The sequence below is a fragment of the Neolamprologus multifasciatus genome, chromosome 15 (assembly GCF_963576455.1).
Source record: "Neolamprologus multifasciatus chromosome 15, fNeoMul1.2, whole genome shotgun sequence".
Lineage (NCBI taxonomy): Eukaryota > Metazoa > Chordata > Actinopteri > Cichliformes > Cichlidae > Neolamprologus > Neolamprologus multifasciatus.
The window spans coordinates 15,227,874-15,246,094 of record NC_140453.1 but is presented as its reverse complement, the minus strand read 5'-3'; the positions used below and the strand labels follow the sequence as shown (position 1 = coordinate 15,246,094).

At 41.0% G+C, this 18,221-nt stretch overlaps 1 protein-coding gene across 1 annotated transcript in view; it reads left to right on the top strand.

Moving 5' to 3' along the window:
- Positions 1–17,652, top strand: part of fut8b (fucosyltransferase 8b (alpha (1,6) fucosyltransferase)) — a 98,424-nt gene extending 80,772 nt beyond the window's left edge. The window contains exons 7-10 of the mRNA XM_085132327.1: positions 4,466–4,712; positions 11,870–12,046; positions 12,199–12,349; positions 15,910–17,652. Coding sequence (XP_084988453.1) covers positions 4,466–4,712; positions 11,870–12,046; positions 12,199–12,349; positions 15,910–16,248 — 914 coding nt within the window. The 3' untranslated portion in view covers positions 16,249–17,652. The remainder of the gene's footprint in view (positions 1–4,465; positions 4,713–11,869; positions 12,047–12,198; positions 12,350–15,909) is intronic.
- Positions 17,653–18,221: the final 569 nt, after the last annotated feature.

Genomic DNA, 18,221 nt, shown 5'->3' with positions numbered 1-18,221 from the left:
AATGGGAAACAAAAGACAAAACATTACAAGATGATCCACCCTGAAATAATCAGGACATACAGGGTTGCCTTCTATGGTTTGTTCTACAGCTGAAAAAAAAGAAGGATAGAAAAACATAGCTGTATGTCATTGTGATTCTACCCAAATTTTGCTTTTGACAGCAAGAAATGTGCCTTTCAATAGGAAGTATGGCTAAAAAATATAAAATAGGGCTGTGCGATATGACTAAAATCTCATATCCCGATATAAGACATCTATTGTTCTGATAATGATATAAATCACAAAAATGTTACATTTTCTGAAAATTCTGTGAATCTCGGGCAGCTCGACTTGCATGAAGTGTTTTAACCGATGCATGAAACGATACATTTTTAGACATAAATTGTAACGGCCGCCGTTTTCATTGTGAGTATTTATTACACGGCGTGCTGCGTGGAACAGCCTGTTCTAACGTTTGAGTCTAAGGTTTATTTTTTAGCACCTGACGGCTCTTTTTTGCTTCTCATCCGTAAACACTCTGCATACTCTTTCACGTGATTCAGTTTATTGTGAAAGGTCTCAACAGGATATTGAGCTTAATTGTGAAAGGTTTATGTGGAACAAGCGGACACGCGGTGGTTTTACTGTAATTGTTGCTAACGACAACGCATAAAAACAAACGCTTGTCTGTCTGTAGTGTGGTTATATTAAATATAAGAGAAAGAGAGAACGTTAAGAAATTAATATAGCCACTACAGTGACCATCAAAACGATGAAAAAAATATTGCCGTAAACAGTTAATTTTGCAACACCACGAAACAAACGATAGCTAAAATTAAACGATAGATTTTATATATATATATATATATATATATATATATATATCAATCATTATATTGAACAGCCCTAATATAAAATATAACAATTTTTAAGGATTGAGATAGTGATCAATATACAGTATTAGTATTTTGGACAGTTTGGACAGTTAATATAAACATAATTTACACCAGATAGGACCTTTAACTACAGAAAAAGACTATATGAATAGAACCATAAACCCATTCAGTGAAGCTTCTGGCACACAGTTGTTGTGCTGATGTTAATGCCAGAGGAGGTTTGGAAAACACTGCGCTTTTTGAGCCAGCAGTGTTAACAACTATGACGCACCAGGCATCAACACTCGGCAACCACCGCTCTGTAACTTTACGTGGTCTGCTACTTTGTGAGTTGCTGGCGTTCTTAAACACTTACACTTTGCAAGAAATGGCAAAAAATAATGCATTTCTATATCTACCCCTGCTGACTGTTTATTCCACTTGTTCATGTTGCTCTTCTGCCACAACTTTTGTTTTCAGTGGACAGCTGGAGAGCTTAACACCGTCACTCATCTGGTATAACAGACTAAAGTCTCGACACATAGAGAGGAAACCAGGCTTCTTTTGGAACAATGCTTCGTTGATCAAAGAGCTAATTTGGCAAAGAGAGAATATTCCTTTGAGGTTCTTTGTAGAGATATTACTGCCTTATGTGCGAGTCTGAGAGCAGCAGGAGAAACATAATGTTCCCTGCCATGGATAGACTAGAACAAGAGATCTCCAAGTTCATAAACCAAGTCTCAAATGTATTATGAATGGAGAGGCTCCATATTTTGAGTCTGGATGGTGTCACTCACAGCTCAACAGTTATAGCCATGTTAATCTAATAAAATATTCATTAGGCGACTTAAGTTTAGGAATTCTGTGTCAGTGCAGACACATATGCTCTAAGTGATGATGCATACAGGAAATGAATGTAGGGGTTTTGAAGTTGAGATACAATTTAGAGTAGCTTTGTGATCTAATTAAGTAGCTGTGGGAGGAAGACATACTGCATATCTGTACATTTGTGCCAAGAAGTGAAGGCCTCAAAATATGCCCATTCCCCCTTATGTGAATCGTGACAATTCTGTTATATAAGCAAAGACAGACTTGGGAATATTTTTTCTTTTCAATATTTAATGCTTGCAACCAATTTATATTCAGTTCATGCTCCTGCATGCACACACACACACAAATTGAAGCCTCTGTTACTGCCCTTGTTTTTAACATGTTTTTTATGTACCCTTTCTGTGAAAGGCCATTTTTAATGACTCATTATGCCATTTATCTTGAAGTGTGCTATGGAGGCAGTGTTTGCAGCTGTACTAGGGGCTGTCTGTGGCAGTTACAAAAGCCACTTAAGTTTGACAGAACACAGGCCTCAAACTTGTTTTTACCTAAATCCGGGGTTTACGCGCAAACTCTGCTCAGGCTTTAAGACTGAAAGCGAGTGGAGGTTGTGTCTGCCAGCCATATCCCTTCTGGTGAGATGAGATTAGCTGGAGCTCTTTGTCTGTGTTTTTGGGTGTGAATACATATTTCCCTTTTTATTTGGGTCTCCATTAGTTATCATTGTCAAACCACCCCTTGTTCCACTGTTCAGAAGCTTCTGTACATGTGCACGCTCATGTGTCCATGTTCCCACTGGCATTTTTGTGACTGGGTGCATCCATGTTTGCATGCTTGTGTGCATTTCCCACTTTTGTTCACACATGCAGGTGTGTGTCATGCACCTGCAAGTGTCTTTGTGTAGAGGCAGTTGGCCTTGAAGGCTAGGGGGAGGTCTGGCAGTGCTCAGGGGCTCTTTATTTCCCAAAGAGGTGACCTTCATAATCAGCCGTGCTCAACCCTTCTGCTCAGGGCTTCTTCCAAGAAGGACTTAGCCTAAAGGTGCCACACCACCAGCCACCCCTTCAACCTCTCTCCCCAAACCCTCAAATCCAAATCTTTGCCTCAGCCCTCTGGCCCTCTACAACCTTGACAGAAAGGAGCTTGACTTGGCCTTTCAGCAAGGAGAGGTGAACAATAGCTGTCAGTCATCAAAGCTGGACACACTACGGTTGAGGATTTGGACTGATAGTGGAACCAGGATAGGAATTAATATAGAAACTATGACACTCTATCATACTGTATATAGAGTGAGCATTTAAGTTGACCAAAAAAAGTCTGAAAGGAATGCTGATTGTTTTGTATCTGCATCATTTACGTCTTTCATTTGGCTTGAAAAGCTTTTATTTCCAGGAGTTTTTAGAAAAGCTGGTTATAGTCATGTGCACAGAGACGTCCTTCAGTCTCTACTGCTGTTTGCTATTTCAAATTGCTTTGTTTCACTCGTTATTCTGCAGTGAGCAGCGTTTGGCGCTTTAGACAGATCAGCAAGATTGAGTTTCTCTGCCATAACTCTTTGTTTAAGTAACAGCCAGAGCATCACCTGCACACACTTTTCTGTGTTAACATATGGGTAGGGATGGTCTTTAAACCAACTACCCAGTGCTTTCACTGTCAGCCTCACTAATTTAACATGGAATATATAATGAGCGATGGAACCATTGCAGGACAACTAATTATAGCAGAACATGCTGACGTCTGTAAGCATTACAACTGCACTCTTAGAGCTTACCTGACACGTCCACGCCAGGCGCTGCACTGCAAACTCAACAGTTCCTGTAACAATTTCAGATGGAATACTATTGTGTGTCAGTAGAAAAAATGTTATTGTGAAATATTTTTTCCAGGCATATCATATGCGTCTGTACCCCCCTCACCTGTTTTTGTTTGGGGCCCTTCATTTATTTAGCCCTTTTCAGATATTGAAATCTTAGCATTGGTGCTTGATCAGTCGTTAAAAGTGATGGTAGTGGGTAGTAACAGGTTGACCACAGTTTACCTTTAGAACTAGCTTAATTCTTCGTGGAAACATTTAGAGGAGATTGATCCATACTGACATGATAGCATCACACTGTTGCACATCCATGATGTGAATCTCCTAAGATGCAGCAGAGACATTTGCAGTTGCAACCTTGAGCATTAGCTTTGGTTATTGTGGTAGTCTGCACTCTGACCTAGTCCTACACGTAAACCCTGGCTAGTAAAAGCCTGTCCAAACTTTTAACAAGAAAGTGAACAGAGTATATTCTGACGTGACTTGTTGGAATGAAATAAAAGTGTCATGTGAGACCTAGTTTTTAATTGACTGCCTGTTTTTATTTTAGGCCATATGGTTTTCCTCCAGATTTCATATACTGTTTTCTTACCTTAATTGGTCAGCTTCTCAATCTAACCTCTGTTTGATCCCAAGCCTTTCAAGGGAAATGAATTAATTTGTATTTGCATAGCCCAATGTCACAAATTTTTCACAGAGGGCTTTACAAATTATTCCGCATTTCTTCTATGCTTTAACCCCTGATTAGAATAATTGGGGGAAAAAACTTGCCTGTAAGAGTTTGAACAGTGATGGAAAAACTCAAGTATTCATTTAATGTCCTTCTTCTTTCTTCCAGTGTAAAGGGAATATCTTTTGGTTTTCAGTTGGTATTCAGGCAACATGTTGGGGTTTTTTTTTGCCTTTGAGAAACTGTGACAAAGCCCTTGAAGTTTTAAAGCTACCTCCTCTGCTCTGATCCATTTAGGTGAGGCCCATGATAAGGATGTCCAAGTTGTGGAGCTGCCCATAGTGGACAGTCTCCACCCTCGCCCTCCATACCTGCCCCTTGCGATCCCCGAAGACCTGGCCCCACGCTTGCAGCGTCTGCACGGCGACCCGTCCGTATGGTGGGTGTCCCAGTTTGTCAAGTACCTGGTGCGTCCTCAGGCGTGGCTTGAGAAGGAGATCCAGCAGACCACTGCCAAGCTGGGCTTCAAACACCCCATAATTGGGTAAATATGTTCAGCTTTCTTGTCTGTATGCGCACGTTACTTTGCCGCTAAGTAATAATGGCTTTTTTTCCCTATAGCATTGCTCTACAGTAAACGAAATGAGAGAAAACAAAGACATAGCTGTGAGAGCTGTGGTGGAATACAAACACTGCTTTGGGTGAGGTTAATATGAGGTTAATAGAATAGTATTAAAATTAACTTAATTTGATAATCGTGTTTTGTTTGCTCATTTTTATTTATTTATTTTCTCTTACCTTCACCCTTAGAATGCTTTCACTTTTTCCATTACCACACCGTCAATACTCAGACATCTTATATTCATGCAAATCAGCCTATTTAAAGAAATGTCATCACTCAGAACCCATCACTGAGTGTTTTTCTAATAGCAGTCGCATGCTATACCGGAGTGTGCCTCATTTTTATTGTAATGGCCCTATTACTAAATCCATGGAGAATACTGATTTGATATTTTGACTTATAAATATAAATAAATGCTAAAGGTATGTGTGATTTCAGAATCAGTCAAACCTGACAAGAAAGCGGTACCTTTACGACGGTATTAAAAACGAGTGGCCTGGCAGCTTTTCTTTTACCTTCATCAGTCCTTGTTACCTAAAGGTTAAGCCTGACTATTTTTATTTGTTGTTATGCTGAAGGAAATCATAAAGAAAAATGAATCTATTCTACTAGCATGTGTTGTATGAGCAGTCAAAGTTGTATGTAGCTTTCCGCAATGAAGTTGAGAAATTATCCTCAAGCATCCTTTTTTTTTTTAAATTTTTTAAATTTTATTTTTTTAGCTATTTAAGATGCTGCATTTCAAAGTTTAGTGAGTGAGTTGAGCGCCTTAAAAATTTACGCTGACAGCCCTAATGTTTTATGGGGTAAATTAGTTCGTCCATGTTTGGACATCTGTGTTGTAAACGCGCAAATCAGTCCGTGCATGATTACATTGCACCGCCCATCAAAAAGTCTGCGCATGCGCGAACATATCGCCCATCGTCGATTATTGGACTGATGACTGTCGGTTGAAAAATTTGTACATATCGCCCAACCCTAATTCACAATACTGAATACATTACATCTGCCTGTTTACTATAAACTATAGTAGCATATGTAACATTTAAGGGGAGCTTACAAACAAAATTTGGGAAAATGTTTTTCAGAAGTATTATAATATTCCACAGTTTCTTCTTGGCATCTCCCGGAGCACTGGAGAGCATTGTATGGTTCATATTTCAAAATGGGTATTAGTTATCTTTTACTAGGCTTTGGTGCAGCCATTTCAGCTCCTCTCCCTACCTTTAAGATTCCTTTCTTTTGATTGGCTGCCCACTGCAAACAGAAGGTCTGAACGTCAAGTGAGTGGGGCTTCTATGGAAACAGTCATGTGACCTTATTGAGGATATCCTCTATCGCTGGCATCATTCGAACCCGGGAGAAGAATAAAAGTACTGAGTATTTGGGGCAGTCGGAAGCCTGACTTTTATCTCACAGGGATTACTTTTACATCCACTGACCTCATTAGTTAAAACCTGTTTAATATGAACATCCGCCACTGTCACAGTACATATACAACAGAAAAATTATCGGCCCTCTTAAAATTTGACATTTACGAGGTTACAAATATTTAAATATTACTTTTTAGGAAACTTGGCATCAGCTGTGCGGATGAGATGAGAGCATCTTTGCCAAATATGTCATCACCAGGTCTGATTTCATGTCATCGATAATGTGTTTCGCTTTTATTCTTAATGCTTAGTGTTGTGCCACCTCCAGAGATTTGGCTCGCACTGAAAGTGATTTGATACTCCTTATTGTCCAGCGCAGCATTGTTGAAAAGCATTCACAAGTATGACGAGATCCGTTCCCACGAGGGCCACTCCTTTGTGGGAACGCACACAGTCACAGTACTGTAAGCCACTTTTGACAGCAGCCTTCTAAGAAATGGGTTAGACATGTAGCTGTTTATTTACTTGTTTACTTTTCTCTGTATCCCTGTCAGGCACTCAGTCAACCAACATCCATGTGCTGTCTGCCAGCCCCTCTTGGCTCATAAATAATTCCTTCCTGCACCACTTCAAACATGGATCAAATGAGACTTTGCGAATATATCTCGGCAGTTGTTTTAACCCTCTTGGTCTAGAAGTAGGGAGGAGGATTTTTATATATTACGACAAGACACATAATCACTAGTAAGCTGTCAGTCATCTGAAAGTATGTGAAATGAGTGCCAGGCACTTTGCTGAGATCATCTTGAAATTCTGCTCCATCCCACGAGACTGACTCCTCCGCCTGGTAAAGGAAGTAGTTCAAAATAAAATTAAATTAAAAAAAAAAAAAGCTAAGAGATATCTTCTAATATTTTTTGAAGTCAGCCTGCATTAGTTCTGTCATCCTCTTCATAACTCTCACATCCATATGTTCCTAGTCTTTTGTGCCAGCTTCTTGGCCTTCATAACTTCTCTTTTTTCTTCTTTACATTTTGCTGCAAGCGAGCTTCCCAGGTCTCCTCACTTTTCCTGTCCTGCTCTGCTTTAGTTCTCACTCCGGCTTGTTCCACTCACTCTCTTTCTTCCTCTCACTCTCTGTCCTTATTCTTTGTGGGCTTTTTTTTTTAACTTCTCTGCCTTTCATCACCCCTGTCACTGTGTCTCATTCTCCCCGTCCTCTTTTAGCCCCTTCCTTTTTCACTTTTCTTTTTCAAATTCAGTGACTCATCCCAGCGTAGTCAATCTCTACCATCTTCTCACATCCGCTCATTTATGATTGTTCTTCTGTCTTCATTTGTTCATTCTGCTCCAGGATTTTTCCCGTTTTTATGCTTCTCCCTCACTTCTTCCTCATGTTCCCAAGGCATAGATCTATACCCACAATTCTCTCATCATTTTCCACACATCTCTATCACAGTTCTTTGTGTTCCCCCCTCCCTACACACGTATATCCCACCCTTTTCTCCCTACATATCGCTGGGGAAAAGGGTTATTGAAATGAGGCGCTGGGTAGAACAAAGTTTTTATTCCTTTTCCCCCCTCTTCCCTTCTCAGCTCTTGATATAGCCACTCCACTATGTAGTGATGTTGCAACAAAGTGCCTGTGTGCTTCTATCAGCACTGTGGGGGAAGGCATTATAAGTGTGTCTGTAGAGTGGGGGGTTGGTGGATGTAAGATGTGAAAGTTGGACTGAAAGGAAAAGGCAAGAGGGCGGCACTGGTGGGAAAGGCTAGGGTTGATGGAGAGAGTACCAAGAGGGGATAGAAAGGCAGCTTGTCCCCAGAGCAACCAGCAACTGCCAGCCGACCTCACGTGCCTCAGCCACCACACCACCACTCATGCCCCGCTGCTCCCTTTGGATGCGAGCTGCAGAAAAGCTGGAAGCCACGGACTAAAAGCAGCAGGTCTGGCCTGCTGCGATTTAATATTAGAGGTACAGAGAGGGGGAAAAAAGCAAGTGGGAACACTGCCACTACTGCAGATATAGAGGGGTTCCCAAGTGGTGAATTTACCGTGAAGTCCTGTGTCATGTGTATTCTGTTTTTCCTTTCCTTTTCTTTTTTAACAGCTTCTATTAAACTGCACACATTTAAAATCTCTCAGCTCATTGTAAACTCAGGCTAAAATATATCTTTTGGAACAAACATTAAAAAAAATCAATAATACAAAAATCTACATGGAAAAAAAAGCTGCTTTAGATATTTTTCTGTCCTTAAAGACACTCTAGTGTATAAACAGCAGCATGTTTGCTTTTTATTCAACTTTTTTAAAGCTTTTTGGTTCCTTTAAAAACAATCCAGGTAATTTTCAATCTATCATATTACTCGTGAAGTAGCATCTTTTTTCCCTTTTTTGTGTTGGCGGCAATCTCATAATAGATGACATGCTAGCAAGTTTTAAAATGTGCTGATATGAAAAGCAAAACTGTAGATTTCCATGCCTTTCATATATATTATACATATCTGAGTTGATCTATTTTCTATATAAGGTCTGGTGTACACTAAAGGGAATGTAAAGTATAACCTTTTTTGTTTCATGAGTGCTCGCCGAGTGTGATCTGGATCATGATATGACCATCACAGTCACCAAATATTCATCCATTAAAGTCATTTAGGGGTGATATAATAGCACTACCCACACTACCCATCACCAAATTGCCAACAGAGAATATAATTTAGTCTCTCATAGAGGCTTACTGTAGCCCTGACAGCTCATTAGGATACTTGATGATGGCATTATATTTAATTTGTCATAATCTATAATTATGAGCACTGGAGATAAATCTTAATAACAACTTTGACATGTTTTGGTGTCAAAGTACAAGTTGCATCAGCGGTGATTCTACAGCTTTTGTGTATGTAATTATCATATGAGCTGTTTTCTAAAGATTCAAATGTTAATAGCAGCTACAGTTCCAAAGCCCAGCAGCCCAGAGCTCCGGTGGGCAGAGTACCGAGGTCATACTCAAACAAATAATTCATTTTGTCTGTATGCTATGGTTGTAGTCTGCCAGGATCAGCGCTTGCTGCGTCTAGGGTGCGGGTGTTTGATGTCTATAATGTATGTTTTTACACCCACCATGAGAATTAGTCTGCCTTGGCAATATTGTATGAATAGGGAGGAGTGAATTGAATTATTGTGGCAATTGTGTGGGAGAGCGCTGGTGGGATTGGGGGGGCTAAGAGCAAAGCAGTACCTCACGGCAGCCTCTGCCGCTCTGACAGAGAGAGAAAAGAGTGAGATAAAACGAGGGTTTGTGGGAACAAAAAAACGGGAGACATGAAAGAAGAGCAGGAGCAGGAGAGAGGCACCATAACAAAGGACGGGAAAGCCTGATGTCGAGACCTCTGTCCGATCAGAGACATCGACGCTGAATGAAAGACTCACGGCGCCCATTCACCTGCTGTTCTCACCTCCATTCTGTGGGTTTCATTGCCACGTAAATAAAGGCGAGCAAACTCAATAGTTACTGATTGATCTGTGGCCAGTGGTAGAAATCAGAGACAAAGTGTTTATTCTCTCAACGTCTAACTTTTTCTACTTCTGCTTCGTTCTCACAAAAGAGATCAAGGCATCCGGGAGGTCACAGAACTTTTCCAACTCCCAAAGCAGCTGAGAGATCCCGAATAAGTGGAAGTAAAAGACTAATAGGTTTCACCTAGGTGCCTCTGACTGTAGATTTTCCAGTGGAACTGCTTATTGTCCAGCAGCAGACAGCTGGTTTTACTGGCCAGCTCCCATAGTGGAATTATATCAATGTGGAAAAGGCACACATGTTTGCCTCCCCCCCCCCCCCCCAAAAAAAAAAAAAAAGAAGTGAACACTTAAAATGTCTTCTTCTCCAGTCTCATATTTATAAATTTCATTTTCTCCCTGAGGGCAGAAGTCACAATGTAGATATAGCTGGGTAGTTGCGTAAGTGAATAGTTATGGTTGGAATAAAATTGTGTTTCTGCACCCATCAGGTTGACAGATGGTTTTGTGTCCGAGGAGGAGTTCTCATCGTTTGTTCCGTTTTCAAGCTGTGCTCTTTTTGTCAGATGTACAGCAGTGACAGCACTCTCTCTTTGTCCTTTCTTACTGGAAGCGAGGACAAGGATACTTAAAAAAAAAAGAAGAAGAAAGGGATAAAAACAGCTGGGTTGGTTATTGCTCTTTCTGTCCATTTTTCTGTCTCGCTACATCCTTTAAACTCCTCTCTCTTGTCACTGTTGGCCTTTCTTGTTTACTTTGTCTCTGTCCTAGCATTTTTTTTTTTTTTTTGTGGGTGTGCATTTACACCAACAATAGAAAGATTCCCCAAACATGCCATTAAAGTAAAAGTGCTGTTTCCTTTTTACGTTTGCAGCAGAATAAATGCAGTTGTGAACAAAACATGAATTTACTGTTATTTTGAGATCGGTGTAGATTTAAAACTAGGTTTCGTCAATGACGGTAACACAAAAAAAAGTGTATTTTCTTTTCTCGTCAGGACCGTGTGCTTCTTTTCCCCCGACTGTTATTGACTTCTAACCGTTTTGAAAACAAATCCCTTAACTTTGTCACCTCAGTTAATCTGAATGTTTTCCATTCCTCATTATTAGGAACTTTGGCCATATTTATTGAACATCCATCAGCATTGCAGTCCTGTGAACATTTTCACTGGACTCTATGCAGTCTTTTTCAGCCACTCTGTTGTAGATTTACTCCTGTGCTTATGATCATTGTCCTGTTGCATGACTCGGGATCGGCCAAGCTTTTGGTGTCATACATGTGGCCTCTTTCACTCTTAAATACTTTGGTAGGAGTTCATGATCAGTTCAAGGTGCTCCGCTCCTGTGGCTCCAAAACAAACCCAAATCCTCATCCTTCCACCACCATGCATCGTTTGTGCTAATGTGTTATATGTCTTTCACCAGACATGGCGCCGTGTTTTATGGCCAAACATCTCCACTTTTATTTGTCTAAAGGACATTTTTCCAGTCTTGTGGTTTGTTCAGATGAAACTTTGCAAATCTAATCTGTGCGGCATGCTCTTTTTTAGAGAGATAAGGCGTTTTCCTAGAAACCCTTCAAGATGAGCCATACTTCGTCTTTTTCTCATATTGTGGTGACTGCTCCACACTAGCAAAATGATGATCAATAAACCAGGTTCATCTAATTATCACATTTGGTTGCTACTTGCACTTGTAATTCCTTTGGAAGTCATAAGAGTTTAGGTTTCCTGAATGTGTTTGAATATAGACGTGTTTTTTCTTTCTTTCTTCATTTAATTTTGGGGGTTTTTTGTAAGGCGCAGTAAAAATATTGTGATCAATCGCTGGGATCTTCAAAATACTTCAGCAGTTGCACATGTTCCAGTTGTTGTAGATTACATTTTTAGCTTAGTCAACCAGTAACCAGTATTGAAAGAAAATATGTTCCTCCGGCAATGTAAGCACAAGAACTAGGCACCGTGTAACGCAATTATGAGTTGCACCATCATAACTGTGTGTTACGACTGTTTTATGGCCTGGAGAGAAAATGCCGAACATTTCAACACAGACTTCATTCAAGATATCAGAAAGCCAAGCAAATAACCAGTTTAATTCAATGAAAAACCTTTGATTAGTAGTAACTTAATGGTGTAAGTTTAACATAGATGACTAATTTGTTGCCCTATCTTTGTCTCTCTCTGTCTCCAGAGTCCATGTGAGGAGGACAGATAAAGTGGGGACTGAGGCAGCCTTCCACCCCATAGAGGAGTACATGCTGCATGTGGAGGAGCAGTTCCAACATCTGGCCAGGCGTGTTCATGTCGACAAGAAACGGGTTTACCTAGCTACCGATGACCCATCTTTGCTGCAAGAAGCTAAGACCAAGTCAGTGTGTGTGTGTGTGTAATCTATAAGAGTGTTTATGTCCGACTGATGCGTACGTGACAGTGTGTTTTTGTATCTGCCCGTGTTCATTTTGTTTCCTTGGTGTGTATTTGAAGTATTTATTTGTGTTTCCGTGTGCATATCACTTTCAGGTACCCAGACTATGAGTTCATTAGCGATAACTCCATCTCGTGGTCGGCTGGCCTCCACAACCGCTACACCGAGAACTCGCTTAGAGGAGTCATTCTTGACATCCACTTCCTCTCCCAAACCGACTTCTTGGTCTGCACTTTCTCTTCACAGGTCAGTTCACGCTTTCCAGTTCATTTTTGGAGAGAGCACGAAACGGTGTCTTTGATATGTTTTCACATGAAACTGAAGGTCAGGATGGATTTGATGTTGGGATGAAAGCAGCTCGGAGTAACTCGGAGAGCTGACTGGAATGTTGATGCTTTCAGACACGGAGGCGAGAAAGCAAATGTAGTTGATGTGGAGTAAAAATAAACCTTTTAATCTGTCAGGATGTGCTGTTAACTATATTTCAAGTATTCTCAAGCTTGCGCATAAAGGTTATTTTCATAACCTGCGTAAAAGCTGCTTTATTGATAAGACCTGCAGCCTTTCTGTTGTCAGCATCCTATATTTCGCCTTTGTAGTGTGCTCGCACACTCTGAGGTGTAGTTTAGCTTTGGCCAAAACAATAACGAGGCATGCACGACACTTTCCCCGCACTATTATGTTGCCTGTAATTTGTTTTGTACACTAACTAAAAAAGTGTTTATACTATATACCCAAGTATAAGTATATTGATAGTGAATTTGATTTGGCTGGCTTATAGCCAGCGCCTTACTTTGTTCTTGGCTAGTGCTGGAATAGTGAAATATATAAAATCAGCACCACTTAGCACAGGAGTGTCAAACTCAGTCACAGAAAATTAATACCTGGATCCAACTCAAACAGCCACACTGTGTTGATATTTATTGAGAAACATACTTGAATTTATTGTGTTTTTTCAGCTGTTCTTCTCCCAAGACTTCTTAGAATTCAGATTTAAGATCTAAACCGATCTGAGAGAGCAAACAAACAGAAGAGATCACATTAAAAATAAAAGATACATAAGTGACATTAGTTTTTGTGTTTTACTTTCTTTAAAGTCTGAGTCATTTCTAATGAAATCATTTTCTCACAGCTTGTAGGCGGAGCTGGGGCATCGTTTTGGCGATAAAACGTGGGAACTGCGCAGCGCCCACGTAGCCATACTTTGTCTTGAGTGTTTCACTAAACTGGAGTTTGATCAGTTTGATTTAAATGTTTGTAGGTGCTCTTTCCAGAATGACTTACTGAGAAAGTGAAACTTAATTTTCTGGGCAAATCTCCACGTGCAAATCTTCATGTACTATGCATGCTCAGTTTTTTTTCAGCAAAACGTCTACTTGTAGCAAATGTAGCAGTAGAGGCCTGTTTTGTCATCGATTGGCAGCACGCAGGAAGAAACCAGCGTTTCCTGCTTTTCCCACATTTTAAGAGCTCCGACTGCAGCGTACTTGTCTATACTCACACGGTCCCGCTCCCGAAGCCGGAGGTTTCGCGCTTTGAGATGTTTCATTATGTTGCACAGAAACCCCAACTCACACTGCCACTTTTCATGTCAGAGCTCTGTGGCGTCTCTCCCCTTGCTTTCCATGTACTGACAAATTTCCTCAGACAACTCGAAACATCTGTTCAGCACTTTCCATCGGCTTAGCCGTCGCACCTCAGTGTGACGGGGCTTCACGTTGGGAACTCATCTCCTCCAGAGGTGATGGAAATTAGTGACGATTCAAACCTTTGGCTCATGTAAAGTTAACTGTGGGTGTTGCTGTGCTCATTACATGTTTAGTTTTTAAGAGTTTTACCACACAAACCTTCCTGGTGTGTGACGCAGTGTGCAGTTTTTCTTTCAGCATACTCACACGGCTGCTCTTCTCTCTGCACATAGCGGGCACTCCTTTCTGCTTAAGCTTCACCTCAAAAACTGCTTGCTTTTTGACTTTGACACATGACATTGTGCACTTTAACCATATTTTGATTCAAAAACTCAACTTCAATCATTGCTGCGATGTAGTTATTTCTTCCACCACAGTAAATCTGGCTTTTACAGCAGCTTTACTTTGAGATTTGGTTTTTGTCTGCTGTGACACCAGACTATTTTTTTTCTTTTTCTTTTTTTTTGTTTTTAACTTTTCTACCTTCTGGAGTTTGGCTGTATGTGCACATCCCAGTGCTTGTTTTGGTGCTACATTTGCTCATGTCGTCTGATGGTATTTTCTTTCATTTTTCCACATGAGCTCCACACATAAAGGATAAACCTATTTGTCTTATGTTATTGAGCAGATGCTCCCACCTCCCACCTGTATTTAAAGTCCGGCTTTTGTTTGTTCATTTCTTTAACTCAAAACGACTGGACGATCACAGGACTCTGAGTATGTCAATCAAGAGTCAAGAGGCCATAATTAACATGCCAACATAGCAGCTATCGCAATACAGCCTGGGTGTAGTCCAACTGGTGTGCTTGTGCATGCCTGTTTTGAGAGGCGTATTATATAATTTAAAGGACCACAGGCCTTGCATTTAGCATGTGGGATTTAGCATTTAGCATACTACATACCATATTATGATGATAGCGTTAGCTTTCACCATGTAGCATTTACCCTCTGACTGGATTTTTTTTTTAAAAATCCAAAACATTAACAAATAAACATGACTTCATGCTTGCATTGCATGACGTTTTCTAGCATATTGGGGATTGTGCACCTCAATATGAACCCACCAGTCACTAGGGAAGATCATGTATTTCCAGACTAACTGACAAATGTATCCTAGAGGTTCTTGGCTGTCACTCGGTGAAGCCGGTCATATTATGGTTGTTTAGTTTACATGGAAGCCACTGACCTATTTGCAAAGACTTGCTAACTACCAGCCTTTTGACTTTAAACAGTGTAACACAAACCAGAAATGTAGCCAGCACATTTTAAAAGGCAAAACCTTTATTTTGAAGGGGAATTTTTCTCCATCTCTGGTTTGGATCATGCTTATCACAATTTCACTGGTGTGTTTGTAGAGAAGTCTGCTTTTTTTTTTTTTCATTCAAACTACAGGCGAGCGTGCAAATCTGCTATCAGGCAAAGCAATCACGAGGAGGTTTGTGCCAACATGTCAGGGAATACACATTTTTCCATAGCAACCAGTGGTTTCTAGGGAGTTGCTGACTGGTCTCTAGGTCTGTGTAATAGAGGCTTTACCAGGTGATTTCCTAGCATAATACTTGCAAACCAGACTGGGAAGTCACATTTTTCTGTCATGTAGTGACGGTAATAGAAGGATGGTCGTGGTCCGGGAGTCTATAGTGATTAATGGACTCCACATCAACAAGCTGTCTTTAGCTAGCATTGCTCACTATTGACATCATTGCAGAGCTGAAGAGCCACGGCACTCTGGAGCAAGCATTAAATTCCTGTTCTTTGCTTATCCACAAATGAATGCTCCTTACACTGAGATCAGTCCAAAGTCGGTGAGAGGCACCTGAGAGAGTTGGTACACATTCATAAATGTGCTGTAGGAATAAAAAGTCAAATCTATGTGAGGCAGCTTTCGAATTTATCAGTGTGAAACACTTTGATAATCATTCATGTGGTCACCAACAAACACATAGTTTCCATCCATAAGTCACTTACCATGTTCTATGTCTCTTTGGCTAGGACTGAAAATGTATATGTCGAAGTCCCTCTTCATCTTTCAACACGATTATCACCAAGACGGCTTTAGATCTTGAACATGTATGGATGTTTCTATAAAAATAACACCTGGCTGTGCTTCTGTTTCAGGTCTGCCGTGTGGCTTATGAGATTATGCAGACACTGCATCCAGACGCCTCCTCCTTCTTCTACTCTCTGGATGACATCTACTACTTCGGAGGTCAAAACGCCCACAATCAGATTGCCGTCTACCCCCACCAGCCCCGCAATAGCGAGGACATTCCCCTGGAGCCCGGCGACGTGATCGGCGTGGCCGGGAACCACTGGGACGGCTACTCCAAAGGCATCAACCGCAAACTGGGCCGCACCGGCCTCTACCCTTCCTACAAGGTCAGAGAGAAAATCGAGACCGTGAAGTACCCGACGTACCCCGAGGCTGACAAACTGCTCAACTCTCAAAATAAGTAAAAGAAGAAATGATCGAAAAAAATTAAGAGAAGGAGTGAGGAAAAAAAACATGTAGTCTCCGATTCCAGAGAAGGAGGCTGCTTTTGTACAGAAGAGAGAGGCATACTTAGTGCGCTAAGCTGAGAAGAAAAGAGGAAGCCTATACCCAGGGGTGATAGGAATGCGAATGCACTCTGTGTGTTAATGCGTGAGCGTGAATGTGTGTGTATGTGGGAGAGAACGCGTGTGCGCACTTGTGTAAATGCCTGTGCATATGTCAGGTCATGGAAGACTTGCACCCTACCACTACTCCCCCGCCTGACGTTCTGATATCGGGTCCGTAGACATTTAGCCGTGAACATTGATTTTAAATAAAGCAAGAAAACAATTAAAAATCTACACAACCGACCGAGCTGTCTCTCTCCCGAGACGGCGCCGGGACTACTGTAGAGTGAGCTTCGAATCAATGACTGAGGAGAAAAAAATGACAAACTGGAAAAGAAGTGTTTTGATTTTTTTTTTTTTTATTTAATTATTTTCAGTGGTTTTGATTCTAATCTTGCCTTTTTTTTGTTGTTCGTTTTCTCTTGTTTTTGTTTACTGAATGTACTGGACCCTCTTCTCGCCACGCTCACCGCACCTACACCCCCCTCGATCCCCTTCCTCCTTACCCCTCTTACTGTGCTTCCTCCATCTCGTCTCTTCACGTGCAATTAATTTTACAATACCATGTTGTGCTTTTATCAAGTGTCTTTTTAAGGTCTTAATTTTGTATGTATGGGGCTTGTGCATTGTATACTGTACTGTGTCCGTGTGTGTGTGTGTGTGTGTGTTGAAAGAGAGGATGAATGGGTGCGATCAAAGTGTGCCTGTGTGCTTTTTAAATCTAAGGGGCCATGTCATGACCAGGTGCCTGGTTACTGGTGAGCAGTTTTTTTTTTGTTTTTTTTTTATTTCTTCCTTCCCCGAATGAATGTTTGTGCAGTTGAGACTGGCAGCGACAGTGGGGACTGTCCTCATCCCCTCAGAACAACGGGGAACGCCAGTCACTCCGCTGGTAACGAACAATGGTAAGATTATGTGGAGTGTGGTGAACTCACAGTGCACGCGCACAGACACCCACGCAGACACAAGAGCCGTCCCAGGGCTCACCAAACGAAGCACTCCACTGAGATAATGTCCTTTTCGGCATCTTTGCTGTTTCTTCTGTCCATCTGTTTTTCTTTTTTTGTTTGTTGTTTGTTTTTTAAAATTTTAACATTGCTATTTTAAAATAAATGAGGAAAATATGCCTACGTTGAAAATAATAATGATATGTCATATCAAAATTCCCCATCATGAAGGCTTTTTTGTTTTTCATAACTTATGTTCTTGGGCATTGTCTTTGATAACCACAGATTGAATAAACTTGAGAAACCAACACTGCATTTTTTTCCCCTCCGGTCTGGTTCTGTTCACCATCTGCTCCTCCGTCTCTTAACTCTCAACAAGCGCTTCACTCAATCAGGCTAAACATGCTTCAGCTACACTGCACTCATTACAAGCTGAGAATCGAGGCTTCATATTCTGAAGGGCATCCATCCATTTTTCAAGAGCATAACTCATCGCCCGAAGTTGATCTTTCAGTATCTCCGTTAAAAAAATTTAAAAAACCCAGGAGAACCTTGACTCTTATTGGCGCAACTTTGTGCTGAACATTGGGGGGGTCAAGATCGCTGTCTAAATAAATAAATAAATCTGGGTAAATTCCCAGATGATTAAACATGCAACTATTTTGCTGGTAATACCTCAAATTAGTAAAGAAAATCAACAGTCTATTTATGCAAGATAATTCATAATTTTATTGAGGGGGTTATATTGGTTGGGTCTGATTACTGGGAGGGACATAACCCCCCTGGAAGTTACGCCCCTGCCGACTCTCAAAGTCAGCGGTCCCCAACCCCCGGGCCTCGGACCGTGAGTCGTTTGGTACCTGGCTGCGAGAGTTGAGGCTC